This window comes from Otolemur garnettii, unplaced genomic scaffold, assembly GCF_000181295.1.
Source record: "Otolemur garnettii isolate 467f Iridium unplaced genomic scaffold, OtoGar3 scaffold00269, whole genome shotgun sequence".
NCBI classification, from domain to species: domain Eukaryota; kingdom Metazoa; phylum Chordata; class Mammalia; order Primates; family Galagidae; genus Otolemur; species Otolemur garnettii.
This window is the reverse complement of record NW_003852664.1, coordinates 880,047-896,231: the sequence shown is the minus strand read 5'-3', so window position 1 is coordinate 896,231 and position 16,185 is coordinate 880,047. Positions and strand designations below refer to the sequence as shown.

Here is a 16,185-nt window from a genome sequence, read left to right as displayed (position 1 = left end):
AAGAATTTATTTGGTTGTGTTGGGTAAATGAGGGAATAGAGAATTATTGCCTCTCTTGTGCTTATTAAGAATAAGAATAGTTCTATGCTTGGTTGAATAGTGTTGTATTTAGTGGGCTAGATGTCCGAGAAAAATAATTGTACTTTCAAAAAAAAATAGCAATAAGAATTTTCTGTAGATGTCTTGGTCTAGAAACTCACTACTTGTCTTGATTAGATGGAATCTACCATATCCACATCTATGTGCACAATTTAAATACTCAGGTAAAGTAGCCTAAACAATTTTCAGCACTTTGATGTATGTTGTAATAACAACAGTCTCTTGTAGACTAATTGCCATCACCCACCCTGATACCCACAGTCATACAACTTCTGAAAACATAAACGCCATCCTTCCTCCATGAGGATTTCTTTGGTAGATAATATTATCTCCAGGGTGGCTGGGAGTCTTCCTTTTGCTACCACCTGATCTCCATGGTAGCTTTCCGTGCTTCTTCATATTTTTTGTTCCCCCTGACATTTCCCAAATATCCATATAGACATTAGCTGCACAGTTGTGGAAGAACTTTCTCAAAATTGATGTAACTCCTCTAGATATCTCTATCATTACCCTCCTAGACTAAGCTCACTCTGTTAGATTTCAGAATGGATCTCAGAAAAGGGAGGTCTGACTAGTGTGTGAGGTTTACTCATCAGCTGAACTGAGCTTTCTTACACAAGACTCTCCATAGCTATGTGATTCCAATTCTTGTCCAAAGCAAATTGGTGATTCCTTCATTAGATATATTCTCTGACAGGAGAGGATTGAGCTGACCAGGCACTATCCTATATTGCTAGGAGATTACCTACTACTAAGCTTCCCTGTGGAATTTCCTTTGAATAAAAACTTGCACAGCTAAAAGGGGCACTCTCTCTTAGACATTGTTATTCATTACTTTGATGTGGTATGAATAGTACTTAATTACCCTAATGAGCAAACACCATTCAACTATTAATGTTTTATTCATTTATTAGTAATTAGTAATAATTCTTAAACTCTTAAAAGGTACTAATATCATCTATCAATTACAGTAATTGGTTAAATGTATACAAATTAGACAAGTCAAGTTTAAAGGCTCACATTGGAAAGGGAAGACACATATTTATTATTATATTCTTGTTTTTAAAGAAGAATGGAATGGAAACATATACAAAATACAGAGAGAGATTTTAGTGTGGAGACAAAGATATGGGAAGATAACTGTGATACAGTGAAGTTGGCAATAATTCACATACATGTGTTTAGAGGGAGAGCAGAGTAACTTAGACATGTAGTAAGAAGGTCTGGTGGATGAAGTGGCAGTAGTGTGGTTTTAAGCACAGAGTCTATTCCTTTGCTTAATAATGTTCATCCGTCTGAAACAAGAAATCCACAATAAAGACTAAATTTCTTTGTATATAAATAGATATATATTAGGATTTTAAGTGTACATTTTATTAAACATTGCAATATTTTTTACCTACTCTTGAGTAAGTAAGATGCATCTTTGGTCCAGGTTTGATGCTTGATCTTACTTCTGTTTTTCAGAGTTTACACGCAGCACGTATTTCTCCATTTAATGCAGTATCCATAATCATATTCAATATCATCACAGAATGTTTTACAAACTCCTTTCACTTTTTCGCATCTCTCAAATCTGTACTTTGGCTGAAAGTCACTTCTGGCTGCAATGAAGAGAGACATCTGACATTATCAATCTCTAATGGACTTGCTGGAGTTTCTCACCAAGAAAAGACAGAAACTGCTTCAGTCATTAGATTATGTACGTGCAAGATGGACGTGGGGAACGTCCAGTTGCTTGGGAGCACAATTTTCCAGTCAGAAAATGACTGAACCACAAAAATTTTACTTGCATAAAATGTGGATGACCTTATCTGAAGCTTACATCAATTTTATACTTCATATGGCTCCTAGGGAATCTTAAAACCCTACTTTGTTTTTCTTAATTTATTAAGACTATATTCACACTCCCATGCTTTCCTTGAAATCATGTGTGAAGTTCTTTAAAAACTTGTGATTTTCACTTTTTTTTCCATGTTTAAAGCTAATCTTATTGCTTCTCACAGCATCACTTGTCTAGTGGTTTTATTCACTATTTCAGATCTTATTCTTCATTGAAACTTTTCCCATTATACTAAAACAAATAAATCTGCCTCTTGCACCAGTCTATAATAACACTTTACTAATGAATACCATACTTCTTGAAGCAATCTCCAGGATGAAGTTCAAGCTGCTTCTTCCATAACTCACAGTAGAAAATGGTTTCCTCCTTCCATTTCTTCTGCTGCAAACCATACAATCCGTTGCTGATTTTTTTTTTTTTCAATTTGCTTTACAAAGACATCTTCCCATTGAGCCTTTCCTTGGTGTAAAAGTTGATGGCCTTTCCTTCTTCCTTGTATTTCTGTTCCTCTCATTGTTCACCAGCTGTGTGATGAAAGTTCTCCTGTAAGACAGGTATGTCTGCACTTTTAATCCATTCTTCTTGTTTGAAGAGTAAAGGATGCAGCGGTTCACCACTTCCGTACTTCCATCAGCCAGAAGAATATTTTTTTCTGCCATTCGTAGGACCTCCTTGTAAATTTGTAACATCCACAGTACTGATCAGCTCCGTCCACTCATCCCATAAACTTTGTGTATTCTAAAATAATTTTCAGTTTTTCAAATTGAACAGGATATTTCTTCCTATAACCAGTCATCAACCGTGTTTGAGGGCTGAAGAATGTACTCAGCATTGTCACTACCTCTTGTCGTGGAAGGAGAGGTATATCATTTTCATGTCACATTGATGGGTACATGACTCATATTCTTGCAGTTTCTTCTTTTTCATATCACTGGGAAAATCCTTCCTAGAAACTGTGACTATTCCTGTTATTTGTATTTTCATCTTATGCTATTTCTGAGCAAGTCGAGGGCTTGGGTAGAATGCAATAGATAAAGCATATAGGATGCCTTCTGACATTGGAGCGGAATGGGAAGATCATTATGCTGGATGAGGTCAGACACGAGATTGGAAATAATATGTATTAACCTAAATTTTTTATTTATTAGTGTGTGCAGTCATCCCCAACCTTTTTGGCACCAGAGACCCGCTACATGAAGACAATTTTCAGGGGGAGTAGGGTGGGACAGGGGGAGCTCAGGCAGTGATGAGAGCAATGGGAAGCCGCCGGTGGCCATAAACTGCTTCCCTGGATTGCCTTCCACCCACCTCCTGCTGTGCATCCTGGTTCCTAAGTTTCATGGGAGACAGCTTTCCCACAAAACACAATTTTTCCATGGAGTGTGTATTAAAGGGGAATTGGTCCATGGGAAGGTGGAGCTCTGTGGCTGAGCTCCTAACAGGACATGGCTGTGGTTGGGGACCACAGTTACATGGAATAAACATGATTTAGCTCATTGGATTTCAATTTCCTCATTAAATTGAGGTCTTTGTGAAATTTCAAAAGGTATAATCAGAGAAAATATGGAAATTGTTCTTTCAGTGTTAAAAATTAATAAGCCCTCAAAATCAGGTTTTTATTTTGTCTTTATTTCTCATTTGTATCCACTCTAAAATTTGACCTTAAGCAAATCATTGTGTTCATTTTTTATGCAGTACTGTAAAATCTTTACTAGTGTTTGTGCCCTGCTATCTAGCTAGCTATATAAATATACGTCTAGTTCAAGCACAAACTTCTGGTCTTAAAGTTACAGTAGACCAGGCCCACTATCTGCCTTATTCACTAATTTATGTCAGCATATAGTAAAATGCTTGAAATAACATACTAAACAAAGGTGTTAAATAACTGAAAAAATAAAAGACTGACTAAATGAATAGATTGGAACCTAGTTTATATTATGTAATGAGAAACTCTGTGTGCTCTATGATAAGCTCTCTATTAGTTGTTTCCTGTGTCAATGGAGCAAATAACTTAATCTCCTGTATTTCTTTTCTTAACTACAAAATGTGTTTGATAATATTCTGAGGGTTGTGTGGCAATTAAATGAGATAATAGACAGGAAAATAGTGTGTAGCCCATAATCCATTTAGAAAGATTTTTTGTCACTAGTATGAGTGATTTATAAATTATGGCAGGCTAGCATACCCTTTCTTAGTTAACCTATTTTCTCTACATTTCCTATTAAATGGAAAGTATGCAAATTCTTGTGATTCCTACAACACATGTTTAGTCAACAACTACTTATATTTAGTCCTTTGCGAAGTAGAGACGAAATGAACAAAATATTTAAGTCCTTTACCTCTGAGAGAAAGTTAATATTTGTTGAGAGGTGAGGACATAAATCTGGAAAAAATACAATACCTTTTAAAGACAATTTCGAGATATAAATAATATGGCCTCCACGGCACAAAATAAAGAGCTCTAAATGCTTCCTGAAAAAGTTCACTTGACTGTTTCTACTCGACCTGCTCCTCCATAACCACTACTAATAGTCACATTTTATTACGTGTCCCCTCAGTGTCATGTTCTTTCCTAAGCAAGCTATATTCATTTTCTGATTTAATCTTCCAATTAACTTATGAAGAGGTTTAACTCTTCCCATTTCTCCCAGCAGGAAATCTGAAGGTGAGAACTCTGCACAAGGTGTCAGAGAGAGGAGGAAAGAAAAGATACAGAGCCCGGTTTGTGGGTCTGCAAAGCAAGTAAGTGCTTCAGTGCTTCACTAAGGAGGTGACTGTTGAAAGCATGGCTGCATGTTTTTACAAAATTGGGGGATGGTCTTACAAGCAAAGAGAAGTATCCTCAGCACAGCTGTCATGTTTTCAAAGAATTTGTGATCTATGCAGAATTATGTGACTTTTTAGCATAATTGAAGGACTATGGACATAAACTTCAGAAATATAAGGAAATCAAACCTGGCACAGGTGGCAAAAGGCCCTCCAAGCTACGGTGTTGAATATTATCATAAAGGGAGTGGTGAACTCCATTCTGCTCACCGAGGGAGAGAACAGACAGAATTTTATAGCAGAGCACCTACGTGTAAGGTTGTTAGAACAGTCTAAGAAATGATGATAAAGATAATTAAGTTAATGAGATTGGAAAATAAAGCGAATCTAGCAGATATTTCTGGATGAGAAGCAAGACAATTTGCTAAGTTTCTGATTTGTTCTGAAAGGATCTGGGAAGGAGAGTAGCAGTAATAACAAATGTTTAAGTTTTTAAACTGTATTATTGATAATGGCAATGACCGTGTTTTAGCCATTAAGATTGTATGGTTGACAGTGAAACAGAGGATAAAAGAGATGGAACAGAGTTTAGTGCTTGTGAAAACTGAGAGTTTATTTTGATCAAAATAGGATCAAATAGTTTGGAAGCTATCCAGGTAATTTCCTTAAGTAGTAGGAAATATAGCTTTGTGGTTTGGAAAGAAGATTGAGAAAATACGCTCTGGTAGCAGAAATCACTGGAGTTGACAAAATAATGTAAAAAAGCATATATAAGCAAGAGGAAAGGGGATTCGGGACAAAACATTGGAGGCCACTGGTATTTAGGATATTATTAAAAATAGAAAATCAGTTAATAATTGTTGCAATACCAGTGACCTTTGGCATTCAGGGGAAGTTCAGCAAGGTAAAGAATTACAATAGGACTCTGTGTTTGCTTTTAGGAAAATAGTTATAGTATTAGCCAAAATATTTACAGTTAATTGTATGAAGGGAAGGGTGTGTAAAAGTTAATCAACAGCAGGCTATGACTCTAGGTTACTTTTCAAGAAGTTTTGTGAGGAATAGACTAAGGGAAAGTAGAAATCAGCTTGAACAACAACAACAACAAAAAAGATAAGGGAGGCTATTTTTTTAAAGATAAAAAAGACCTGAGAATATTTGTATTTATTAATAGAACTAAATTAATTGGTTGAAATTTAAAGTTATTTTTACTAATTAAAATGGCAAAGTCATATAGTTCGATATGTAAGAAAAAATAAGAACAAATCAACAACAAAGGAGAAGATGAAGATGCAGGAGACAGGACACTATGAAGAATGCAGAGTCTATTCAACCTTCTGTTGAAATTCTTGTCTCTCTCACAGTGCAAAAACATCCTTCCCATCTTCACTCTTGGCTAACGATCTTTCTTCCTTGTTCAATAACACAGCTGAGTATTTCTAAGAGAATTTTTCCAGACTTTCACCCACCAAATTAACCCACCTGTTAGCCCTGTATCTGTTTGTTCTATCCCTCCCTCATCTGAATAAAGAGAGCATCTCCCTACTTGTTAATAAAGACCCAGTCCCTCAATCCATTTGTTAGATTCTAACCCATCTTGCCAACTCAAAAAATGACTATATCCATTCTAGTTTTCTAGCCATCTTTATCACACAACTTGTCAAATCTATAAGATATGTCCAAATTTTACATGCCCAACTCAAATTTGTTTCATCTAATATTCTCTCTATCTTAGTCAATGATAAACTTGATATTTCTATTTGCTCAGGCAAGAAATCTTGAAGTCATTCTTGACCCTTTCTTTTTCTGACAGCCAAAATTCAATCTCTCATGAAATCTAGCTAACTCTCCCTTTAACATATCTAGAATCTTACCACTCCTCATTGTTTTCATTATTATGAACTGAGATCCCATAACCTGCTATGTACAGTTTTTTTCAGCTCATGTTATTTTTATAGCCTCCTTCTTAACTCACTGAAGCATTTAGTCCTTTTTAAAACAAAATTTAAATCATGTCTTTCCTCTGTCTAAAACCTTTTAGATTCCTCTCAGAATAGAAGTAAAATCCCATCTAGTTCTTAAAACTCTCTGGGCAATGTGTCAATACATTTTCCCTCTGACCCATCTCCTAAAATTCTCCTCACTCTTTGCTCGCAACTCTTGTCTCCCAGGAATTCTGCACAAATTTCAGGTGTGCTCCTATAAACCACTCACTTTAACATTTCTCAAGTGTTACCTGATCTTTAGGGCCCCATAGAAAATCATATTTAAAATTCTAGAGCCCACCAGCATTTGGGGTCCTTTGATCCTGGTTTGCTCTCTTTTATGTAACACTTTTCATGACATACTACAAAATTTGCTTATTTATTATATTCACTCTTTATTTATTTGACTCACTAGAATATGCACTCCATAAAGACAGGGAATGTTGTCTGTTTTGTTTACATATATGTCCCAATGTTATTGAAATCTGACACATTTATTGAATGAGTAACTAAATGAGGAAAGTCATGCTGAACGAATCATCTGACTTATGTATTATCCATGTTATGAACTAACATTAATCTTTTGAGGGGACTATCCCATATCTTATTCAGGTTTGAACTCTATCAATTGGGTAATCAATCAATATTCGTTCCTTCATCCAGGAACTGTTATTTTTTAGCTCCAAATCCAAAAACCAGGATATTGTGCCTGGGAAGAAGTCATTTATGAAATATTTCCTGAATAAATAAATGGCCAGTTGGAATTAGATTTTGTTCTAGAGGTAAAGTAAATGTGAAAATAGGTTGGAGTCAGAGATTTCAATACTCCTTTGTCAGTGTTGGATAGATCTTCTAACAAGAAGCTTAGCAAAAAAAAATTTTAGATTTAAACTTAACCATTTAGCATTTGGATTTAACGGACATCTATAGAACATTTCATCCTAACAAAACTGAGTACACATTTTTGTCATCAGCCAACAGAACATACTCCAAAATCGACCACATCTTAGGCCACAAGTCTAACCTCAGCAAATTTAAAAGAATAGAAATTATTCCTTGTATCTTCTCAGATCATCATGGAATAAAAGTTGAACTCAGTAACAATAGGAATCTGCAGATTCATACAAAAACATGGAAGTTAAATAACCTTATGCTGAATGATAGGTGGGTCAGAGACAAGATCAAAAAGGAAATTACCAAATTTTTGGAACAAAACGATAATGAAGATACGAATTATCCGAACCTCTGGGATACTGCAAAGGCAGTCCTAAGAGAGAAATTTATAGTACGGCAAGCCTTCCTCAAGAAAATGGAAAGAGAGGAAGTTAACAATTTACTGGGACATCTCAAGTAACTGGAAAAGGAAGAACACTCCAATCCCAAACCCAGCAGAAGAAAAGAAATAACCAAAATTAGAGCAGAATTAAATGAAATTAAAAACAAAAGGATTATATAACAGATCAATAAAACACAAAGTTGGTTTTTTGAAAAAGTCAATAAGATAGATAAACCTTTGGCCAACCTAACCAAGAAAAAAAAAGTACAATCTCTAATTTAATCAATCAGAAATGGTAAAGACGAAATAACAACAGACCCCTCAGAAATTCAAAAAATCTTAATGAATATTACAAGAAATTTTATTCTTATAAATATGAAAATCTGAAGGAAATCTACCAATACTTTGAAGCATGCCACCTTCTAAGACTTAGCCAGAATCAAATGGAAATGTTGAACAGACCTACATCAAGTTCTGAAATAGCATCAACTATATAAAATGTCCACAAAAAGAAAAGCCCTGGACCAGATGGCTTCATGTCAGAATTCTACCAAACCTTTAAAGATGAACGAGTACCTATACTACTTAACCTTTCCAAAATACAGAAAAAGTAGGAACACTACCCAACACATTCTATGAAGCAAACATCACCTTGATCCCCAAACCAGGAAAAGACTGAATAAGGAAAGAAAATTACAGACGAATATCACTAGTGAATATTGATGTGAAAATATTCAACAAGATCCTAACAAATAGAATCCAGCAACACATCAAACAAATTAGACACCATGACCAAGTGGGTTTTATCCTAGGATCTCAAGACTGGTTCAACATATGTAAATCTATCAACGTAAATCATCACATAAACAAATTAAAAAACAAAGACCACATGATTCTCTTAATTGATGCAGAAAAAGCTTTTGATAATATCCAGCATCCCTTCATGATCAGAACACTTAAGAAAACTGGCATAGAAGGGACATTTCTCAAACTGATAGAGGCCATCTACAGCAAACCCACAGCCAATATCGTACTGAATGGAGTTAAATTGAAATCATTTCCACTCAGATCAGGAACCAGGCAAGGTTGCCCATTGTCTCCATTGTTCTTTAACATTGTAATGGAAATTTTAGCCATTGCAATTAGGGAAGAAAAGGCAATCAAGGTTATCCATATAGGATCAGAAGAGATTAAACTTTCACTCTTCGCAGATGATATGATGGTATACCTGGAAAACACCAGGGATTCTACTACAAAACTCTTAGAAGTCATCAAGGAATACAGCAGCATCTCAGGTTACAAAATCAACACTTACAAATTGGTAGCCGTTATATATACCAACAACAGTCAAACTGAAAAAATAATCAAGAATTCTATTCCATTTACAGTAGTGCCAAAGAAGATGAAATATTTGGGAGTTTACTAACAAAGGACATGAAAGATCCTATAAAGAGAACTATGAAACTCTAAGAAAAGAAATAGCTAAAAATGTTAACAAATGGAAAAATATATCATGCTCATGGCTGGGAAGAATGAACATTGTTAAAATGTCCATACTACCCAAAGCAATATATAATTTTAATGCAATCCCTATTAAAGTTCCATTGTCATACTTTAAAGATCTTGAAAAAATAATACTTCATTTTATATGGAATCAGAAAAAACTTTGAATAGCCAAGACATTACTCAGAAATAAAAACAAAGCAGGAGGAATCACACTACCAGACCTCAGACTATACTATAAATCGATAGTGATCAAAACAGCATGGTACTGGCACAAAAACAGAGAGGTAGATGTATGGAACAGAATAGAGAACCAAGAGATGAACCCAGCTACTTACCATTGTATGATCTTTGACAAGCCAATTAAAAAAACTGAATGGGGAAAAGATCCCTCTTTAACAAATGGTGCTGGGCGAACTGGCTGGCAACTTGCAGAAGAATGAAACTGGATCCACACCTTTCACCACTAAGATTGACTCTCACTGGATTAAAGATTTAAACTTAAGACATGAAACTATAAAAATACTAGAGGCATGTGTAGGGAAAACACTTGAAGAAATCAGCTTGGGCAAAAATTTTATGAGGAGGACCCCCCCGGGCAATTGAAGCAACATCAAAAATACACTACAGGGACCTCATCAAATTAAAAAGCTTCCGTACAGCCAAGAACACAGTAAGCAAAGCAAGAAGACAGTCCTCAGAATGGGGCTGGTTATGAGAAGATATTTGCTGGTTATGTCTCTGACAAAGGTTTAATAACCAGAATCCACAAAGAAATCAAGTAAGAAGAGAACAAGTGATCCCATCTCAGGGTGGGCAGGGGATTTGAAGGGAAACTTCTTTGAAGAAGACAGGCACATGGTCTATAGATATAATAAAAAATGCTCACCATCCTTAATCATCAGAGAAATGGAAATCAAAACTACTTTGAGATATCATCTAATACCAGTAAGATCATCTCATATCACAAAATCCCAAAATTGCAGATGCTGGCGTGGATGTGGAAAAAAGGGAACACTTCTACACTGCTGGTGGGATTGCAAACTAATACGTTCCTTTTGGAAAGACTTCTGGAAAACACTTAGAGAACTAAAAATAGACCTGCCATTTCATCCTATAATTCCTCTGCTAGGTATACATCCAGAAGACCAAAAATCACACTACAATAAAGATATTTGCATCAGAATGTTCATTGCAGCCCAATTCAAAATTGCTAGCTCATGGAAGAAACCCAAGTGCCCATCAACCCATGAATGGAATGTGTTAGATGTACACCCTGGAATACTATGCAGCCATTAAGAAAGATGGAGACTTTACCTCCTTCATGTTTATTTGGATGGAACTGGAAAATATTCTTCTTAGCAAAGTATATCAAGAATGGAAGAAAAAGTATCCAATGTATTCAGCCCTAATATGAAACTAATTTATAGCTTTCATAGGAAAGCTATAACCAAATTTTAGACCAAGAATATGGAGAGAGGGGAGAGGCAGGGGAGGGGAGGGGGGAGAATGGGTGGAGGGTGATTGGTGGGAACATGCCTGTGGTTCATTCTATAAGGGTGCATGTGAATCTCTCTAAATGTAGAATATAAATGTCTTAACACAATAACTAAGAAAATGACATGAAGGCTATGTTGACCAGTTCAAAGGTATTTCAAAAGGACAAAGTTATTTCAAATTGTATATGGAAACAGCACACTGTACCCCATGATAGTATTACTGTGCACAGCTATGATTTAATTAAGAAAAATAATAAAGAAAGAAAATAGGTTGGGTTCGAGTACATAATATCAAGTAGGATTCTAATTTCTCTCCTCCTAGTCAGTGCTGGAATTTGATGGTGATAAATCTCATTTCAGTATAATATTTTTAATTGAATCATGGGTATTGGACTACCAAATAACAGCAAAAAGGCTAATACTTCATGTCTATTTTAATCAGGGTTACAGCTGAAGACTCACAGAAAACTGGGCAATGCCGATGGTTCAAAGGTGTGAGTTCAAACCCAGCCTGGGCCAAAAACTGCAAAAAAAAAAAAAAGACTCACAGAAAACTGAAAGTGAAGGATACACACTATCATGACCATTTATGTTATGTTCTGTGTGAAAGGAGGGAAAATGTAAAACTTTTAGTTTTTAAAACTGACCAATTTAAGGTTATCTAGCTCAGTTTACACAGTGAAAATTATACTTTATTAGGAGGAAATTTCCAGAATTCTTCCTACTTATAAGCATTTGCTTTTTGGGAGAAGAGTTATTCTTTTGCTGATAAATTATGAAGTTGGACACATGGAAATTCTGGTGACAGAGTAATTAGTGAAACATTTCTTTTTTCTTAATGAAAATATGCTACAGAATTCCATCAAAGAGATTTTAGTCTTGATATTGCACACAGAAACACTTAAGATTTTCTCAGGAAAGGAAATTAATCTTCTAGTTCATGTACATAGGTTCACATTTTCCTTAAGTTTTTTATGTTTGTCCCTTGAACTGAGTTCAGGGGCTGGAGACTTTAATGTATATTTGACTACACAAGGAAAGATAGTCTCAGAAATGTAGGTGGTGTGGTTTCTCTATATACCAGTAATCATCACGGCCTTGTTAATGTGCAGAGATGCTTCAGGACTTTGCTTGAAAACCTCTCACCATCTTTAATATTGGTCCCTCAAAAGCTCAATTTTTATTTTCCCCATGTTGATAGTATAAGTGTTAGGCCTCTTAATTCTGGTTTATGAGTCTTAAGGTAATGATGGCTCAGTCTCTGGCTAGGTAAGATAAGTACTAATCAAATTTTTATTTCAGGCATTTAATTTATTAACCTCCTTATTGACTTGGTCAACGTATTCATTACCCATAAGTTAGATTGATTTTTTTCCTCTGGGGCCATAAAGGTTGCATCTCCTGCCTATATATAATAATACATGAAAATTTTGAGTACATAATTTTTTTTTATAAGACACAAAAATATTTTTGGCTCCCTGAAAATGTAACTTTTTTTTATTGTTTCTTTTTTATTTTTAAATATTTTTGAGAATGAGTGCTTATAAATTAAAGGTTCTTAGCTAGGTGTGAATTTGTTCCCACCCCTCCAAATATCCCAGAGGATATTTGACAATATGGTAGACATTTTTCATTATCACACTTAGATAAAAGGATGCTATTAGCATCGGGTAAAGGCCACGGATACTATAAAACATAAAACAAAGAAGATACGTTCCATAATAAAGAATTATATAAACCAAAATATCAGTGTTACCAAGGTTGAGAAATTGTGATAGTGAATATTGTTAAAAAAAATTGGAGATATTTACTTTGCAAGAGAACACATTGAATAAATGAAGATGATTTTAAGTTATTAAAATCTATGAAAAATAATACCTTAATGCCCCAATATGTGGTTAGCAAAGAATTGCTCCATAATCAACACACATTTGTTAAAAGGAACCACTAAAATTAATCAGTCCTTTGTGAGATGAATATAAATACATCGATTTTCTCTAAACAGAAAAACAAATTTCTCCATCATGTCATTGTTATAATGGTTATTATGAAAATACTAACTTCTCATATCTACATTTTATCTGCATTTAGGAAAGAGAATGGATTCACAGGGATTCCATACTAAAAATATCCGGAGAATAGCTGGCCCCTGGGAATCTTTGATTTATTATGTTTTTCTGAGCCTAAATATGACCCACATATATATGTTCAATAAATTTTGGTTTGCTTTAGTTAATCACCAAAAGATTATGGAATTTTATTGGGAGGGGGGCTTCTGCTCTTATGTTGTAGTATTGGTAATGTTTCTTGAGAATTTTCAATAAATAGAAATTGCTGAATTGGATTCCTAATATCATAAAAATAACAGAATTATCATTTTTGAATGGAGACTGTATGATACAGATGCATTGTTGAGATGTAGTAGGGGAAAATACTCTGAATCCTCAGTGAAACAGGAACTGAGGCAGAGCGAGGCTGAAAAGTGACTGTTCCTTCCCTTTGTTGTGTGTTTCCTCAGACAGGGCCATCCCCAGGAATGAAGAGCTGAATTAAACTCTTGGCCAGAGTTTCTGACTTCTGTGGTATAAATATTTAGTTTTTATAGAGTCTCTTCTCCTTTCTGAAATTCTTCTCTTTCCTTTGTACTCCCTTTCCTATATCTTGATACATATTTTTCTCTTCTAAATAATAAGTAAGAGTGAATGCCGAAGTTGGTCGTGATTGTCCTCTGGTCTCCCATTCAAGTATTCTGTGGTCCTCTCCCTTCAGCTCTCTCTCAATGTCTCCCAAATCGAGTAGATTTATATGTTTGTAGAGCAGTGTTTAATAAAATAACAGCACCTTTCTACTGAGAGCTTATATCTTAGAAATACGTTTCTTCAAATATTCGATACAGGGTTTCCCACAGCAATACTCATGTCAACTAACATGAGACACATAGAACTTAGGGAAGTTCCTGAGGAAATTCCATAACAAATTCTGCTACTTCTGGTACCAAGAAATCAAGAGAAAAATGCAAGATCAAGGCACCAGATTTGGGTGAGACATAGAACCACTTCTGCATGGCTCAATAATAAATTTTATTTAATTATTTGGGTATTATGGAGACACATAGGCCTTGAAGGACATGCTGAGAAGACTTAGTAACAATGGTCCTCTGTTCTTGGAGCATATGTCTCTTCTCTTCTGTCATCCTTATACCTCCAAGCAGCAGTGAGATCCGGGTCTTATGCAGTAAGCAATTCTAACTTCATTTTCATGACACTGAGTTTTACATTGACCATTACCCTTTCTGCATTCTCTCCTCAAATCCAAGCTACCATACTCGGGATATCTCCTTCTGGCTGTAAGAAGGAAAGAATGACTAAAATTAGCAAGCTAGCTACGACACACCAATGCTTTAAAAGGAGAATGTCCGAGAAGCAAAAGATTATAGGGTGAAAATTTTCCCTTAACTAAGGAAAGTTTAAGTGAAACTATTGTTCTTTAGTGCAAAGTACATCCTAGAAATCAGAAAGTGTCTTGGACCTCAGGTAAGTGTTTGAATTTGCACCTTTACAAGTGCCTGGAAAGTGGCCCAAGGGTGGTTCTCAAAGTCAACAGTAAAAACTTGATCATGATTCATCCCTATCAGGCTCCATCTCTCCAGTCATGGAACTGGAGAGATGGGCTGTTCTATTTCTACTCTTGAAGTCATGTTTAAACTGAATATTGTACTTCATGAACAGTCTTCTTTAAGAGATTTCCACTCTGACTTGATTTTACCTTTCTAAAATGTTGCAAACTAGGCAATAGGGACAATTTGTCTGAATTCCCATAACTCCACTGAATATTTGGGGATTTACTTTCCAAAAGAAATGATCTAACTCAGATACAAGTCTAAGGACAGCACTGAACAAATAAAAAAAAAAAAAGGGAGTGACTAAAAGGTGTAGCCATCATTAGCCATCATTTGGTTTATAAAATTACTTTTCACCGTAAAGTTTCTGAATAGCAACTCAGAAAGAATCTCTCCTAATCGTTGTTTTTGTTTTTTGTTTTTTGTTTTCTGCTGGGGTCAGGTTTGGACCCGCCACCTCCTCCTTTGAGCCATAGGCACCACCCATCTCCTAATCACTGTTAGAGTTGTTAATATTTTCAGTTAGGAGTCAATCATCTATGATCATGTGGCCAAAGCCAGCCTGCCCTCTGATTTTTTCAGTCATTGTATTGATACAGAGCCGCACATTTGTGAGCATCCTGTCTACGATTGCTTTTGCATTAAAATGACATAGTTAAGATGATGGGGTTCATAAAACCTAAAGTATTTATTGTCTCGCTCATTTCTAGAAAAAGTTTGCTAACTCCTGCTCCGGATTCTTTTTCTCATTAAACATGAAACAACGAGGATGGGGGGGCACGGTGGCTCATGCCTATAATCCTAGCACTCTGGGAGGTTGAGGCAGGTAGATTGCTTGAGCTCACGAGTTCAAGCCTAGCCTGAGCAAAAATGAGACACCATCTCTACTAAAAACAGAAAAACCAGGCAGTTCCTGTGGCTCAAAGGAGTAGGGTGCTGGTCCCATATACTGGACGTGGTGGGTTCAAACCCAGCCTCAGCCAAAAACTGCGGGAAAAAAAAATAGAAAAACTGAGGCAAGAGAATTGCTTGAGCCCAAGTTGGAGGTTGCTGTGAGCTATGATGCCATGGCACTGTGCCCAGCGTGACAGCTTGAGACTCTGTCTCAAAAAAAAAAAATGAGGGGAGAATTTGTAGCTGAGGCCACAAGAACCTTCTGACAATACTGGAAATGCTTTTATGTAGAAGACATTTTTCTTTTCCATGTCCTAAAGAGCAAAACTGGAACTAAAATTTGTGCATTCTAAAAAATACAGAATTTGGTATAATACAAAAAATGACTTTGTCATAGTCAAAGCAGTAAGAAAAGGCACATTTCATTTTGCAACTTGGAGACTGACTCTTTTTAGAAATTTAACTAGGAGTTTGAATATTCTCAGGGTTTGAGACACTGCTCTTAAAAGCTTCTCAGTCAAATCGTTTTTGCTACTATATTTAGAATCATAGTGTGACCCATGGGTTTTCAGAAGTCTTTTTTGTGTGTGTATGTATATATATGTGTGTGTGTGTGTGTGTGTATGTGTGTATATATATATACATTTTTATATATAATATAAATTATATAAACATATAATTATATATGTTATTAACTTATA

General features: G+C 35.5%; 1 protein-coding gene across 2 annotated transcripts in view; it reads right to left on the bottom strand.

Moving 5' to 3' along the window:
• Window positions 1-1,569: 1,569 nt before the first annotated feature.
• Window positions 1,570-16,185, bottom strand: part of LOC100964217 (beta-defensin 110) — an 18,522-nt gene continuing 3,906 nt past the window's right edge. Inside the window, exon 2 of one of the 2 annotated variants that reach the window (XM_003802978.1) lies at window positions 1,570-1,703. In XM_003802978.1, coding sequence (XP_003803026.1) covers window positions 1,570-1,703 — 134 coding nt within the window. Of the gene's footprint in view, window positions 1,704-14,033; window positions 14,316-16,185 lie in introns of those variants that run through there. The other variant, XM_012813506.1, reaches the window with a different exon arrangement.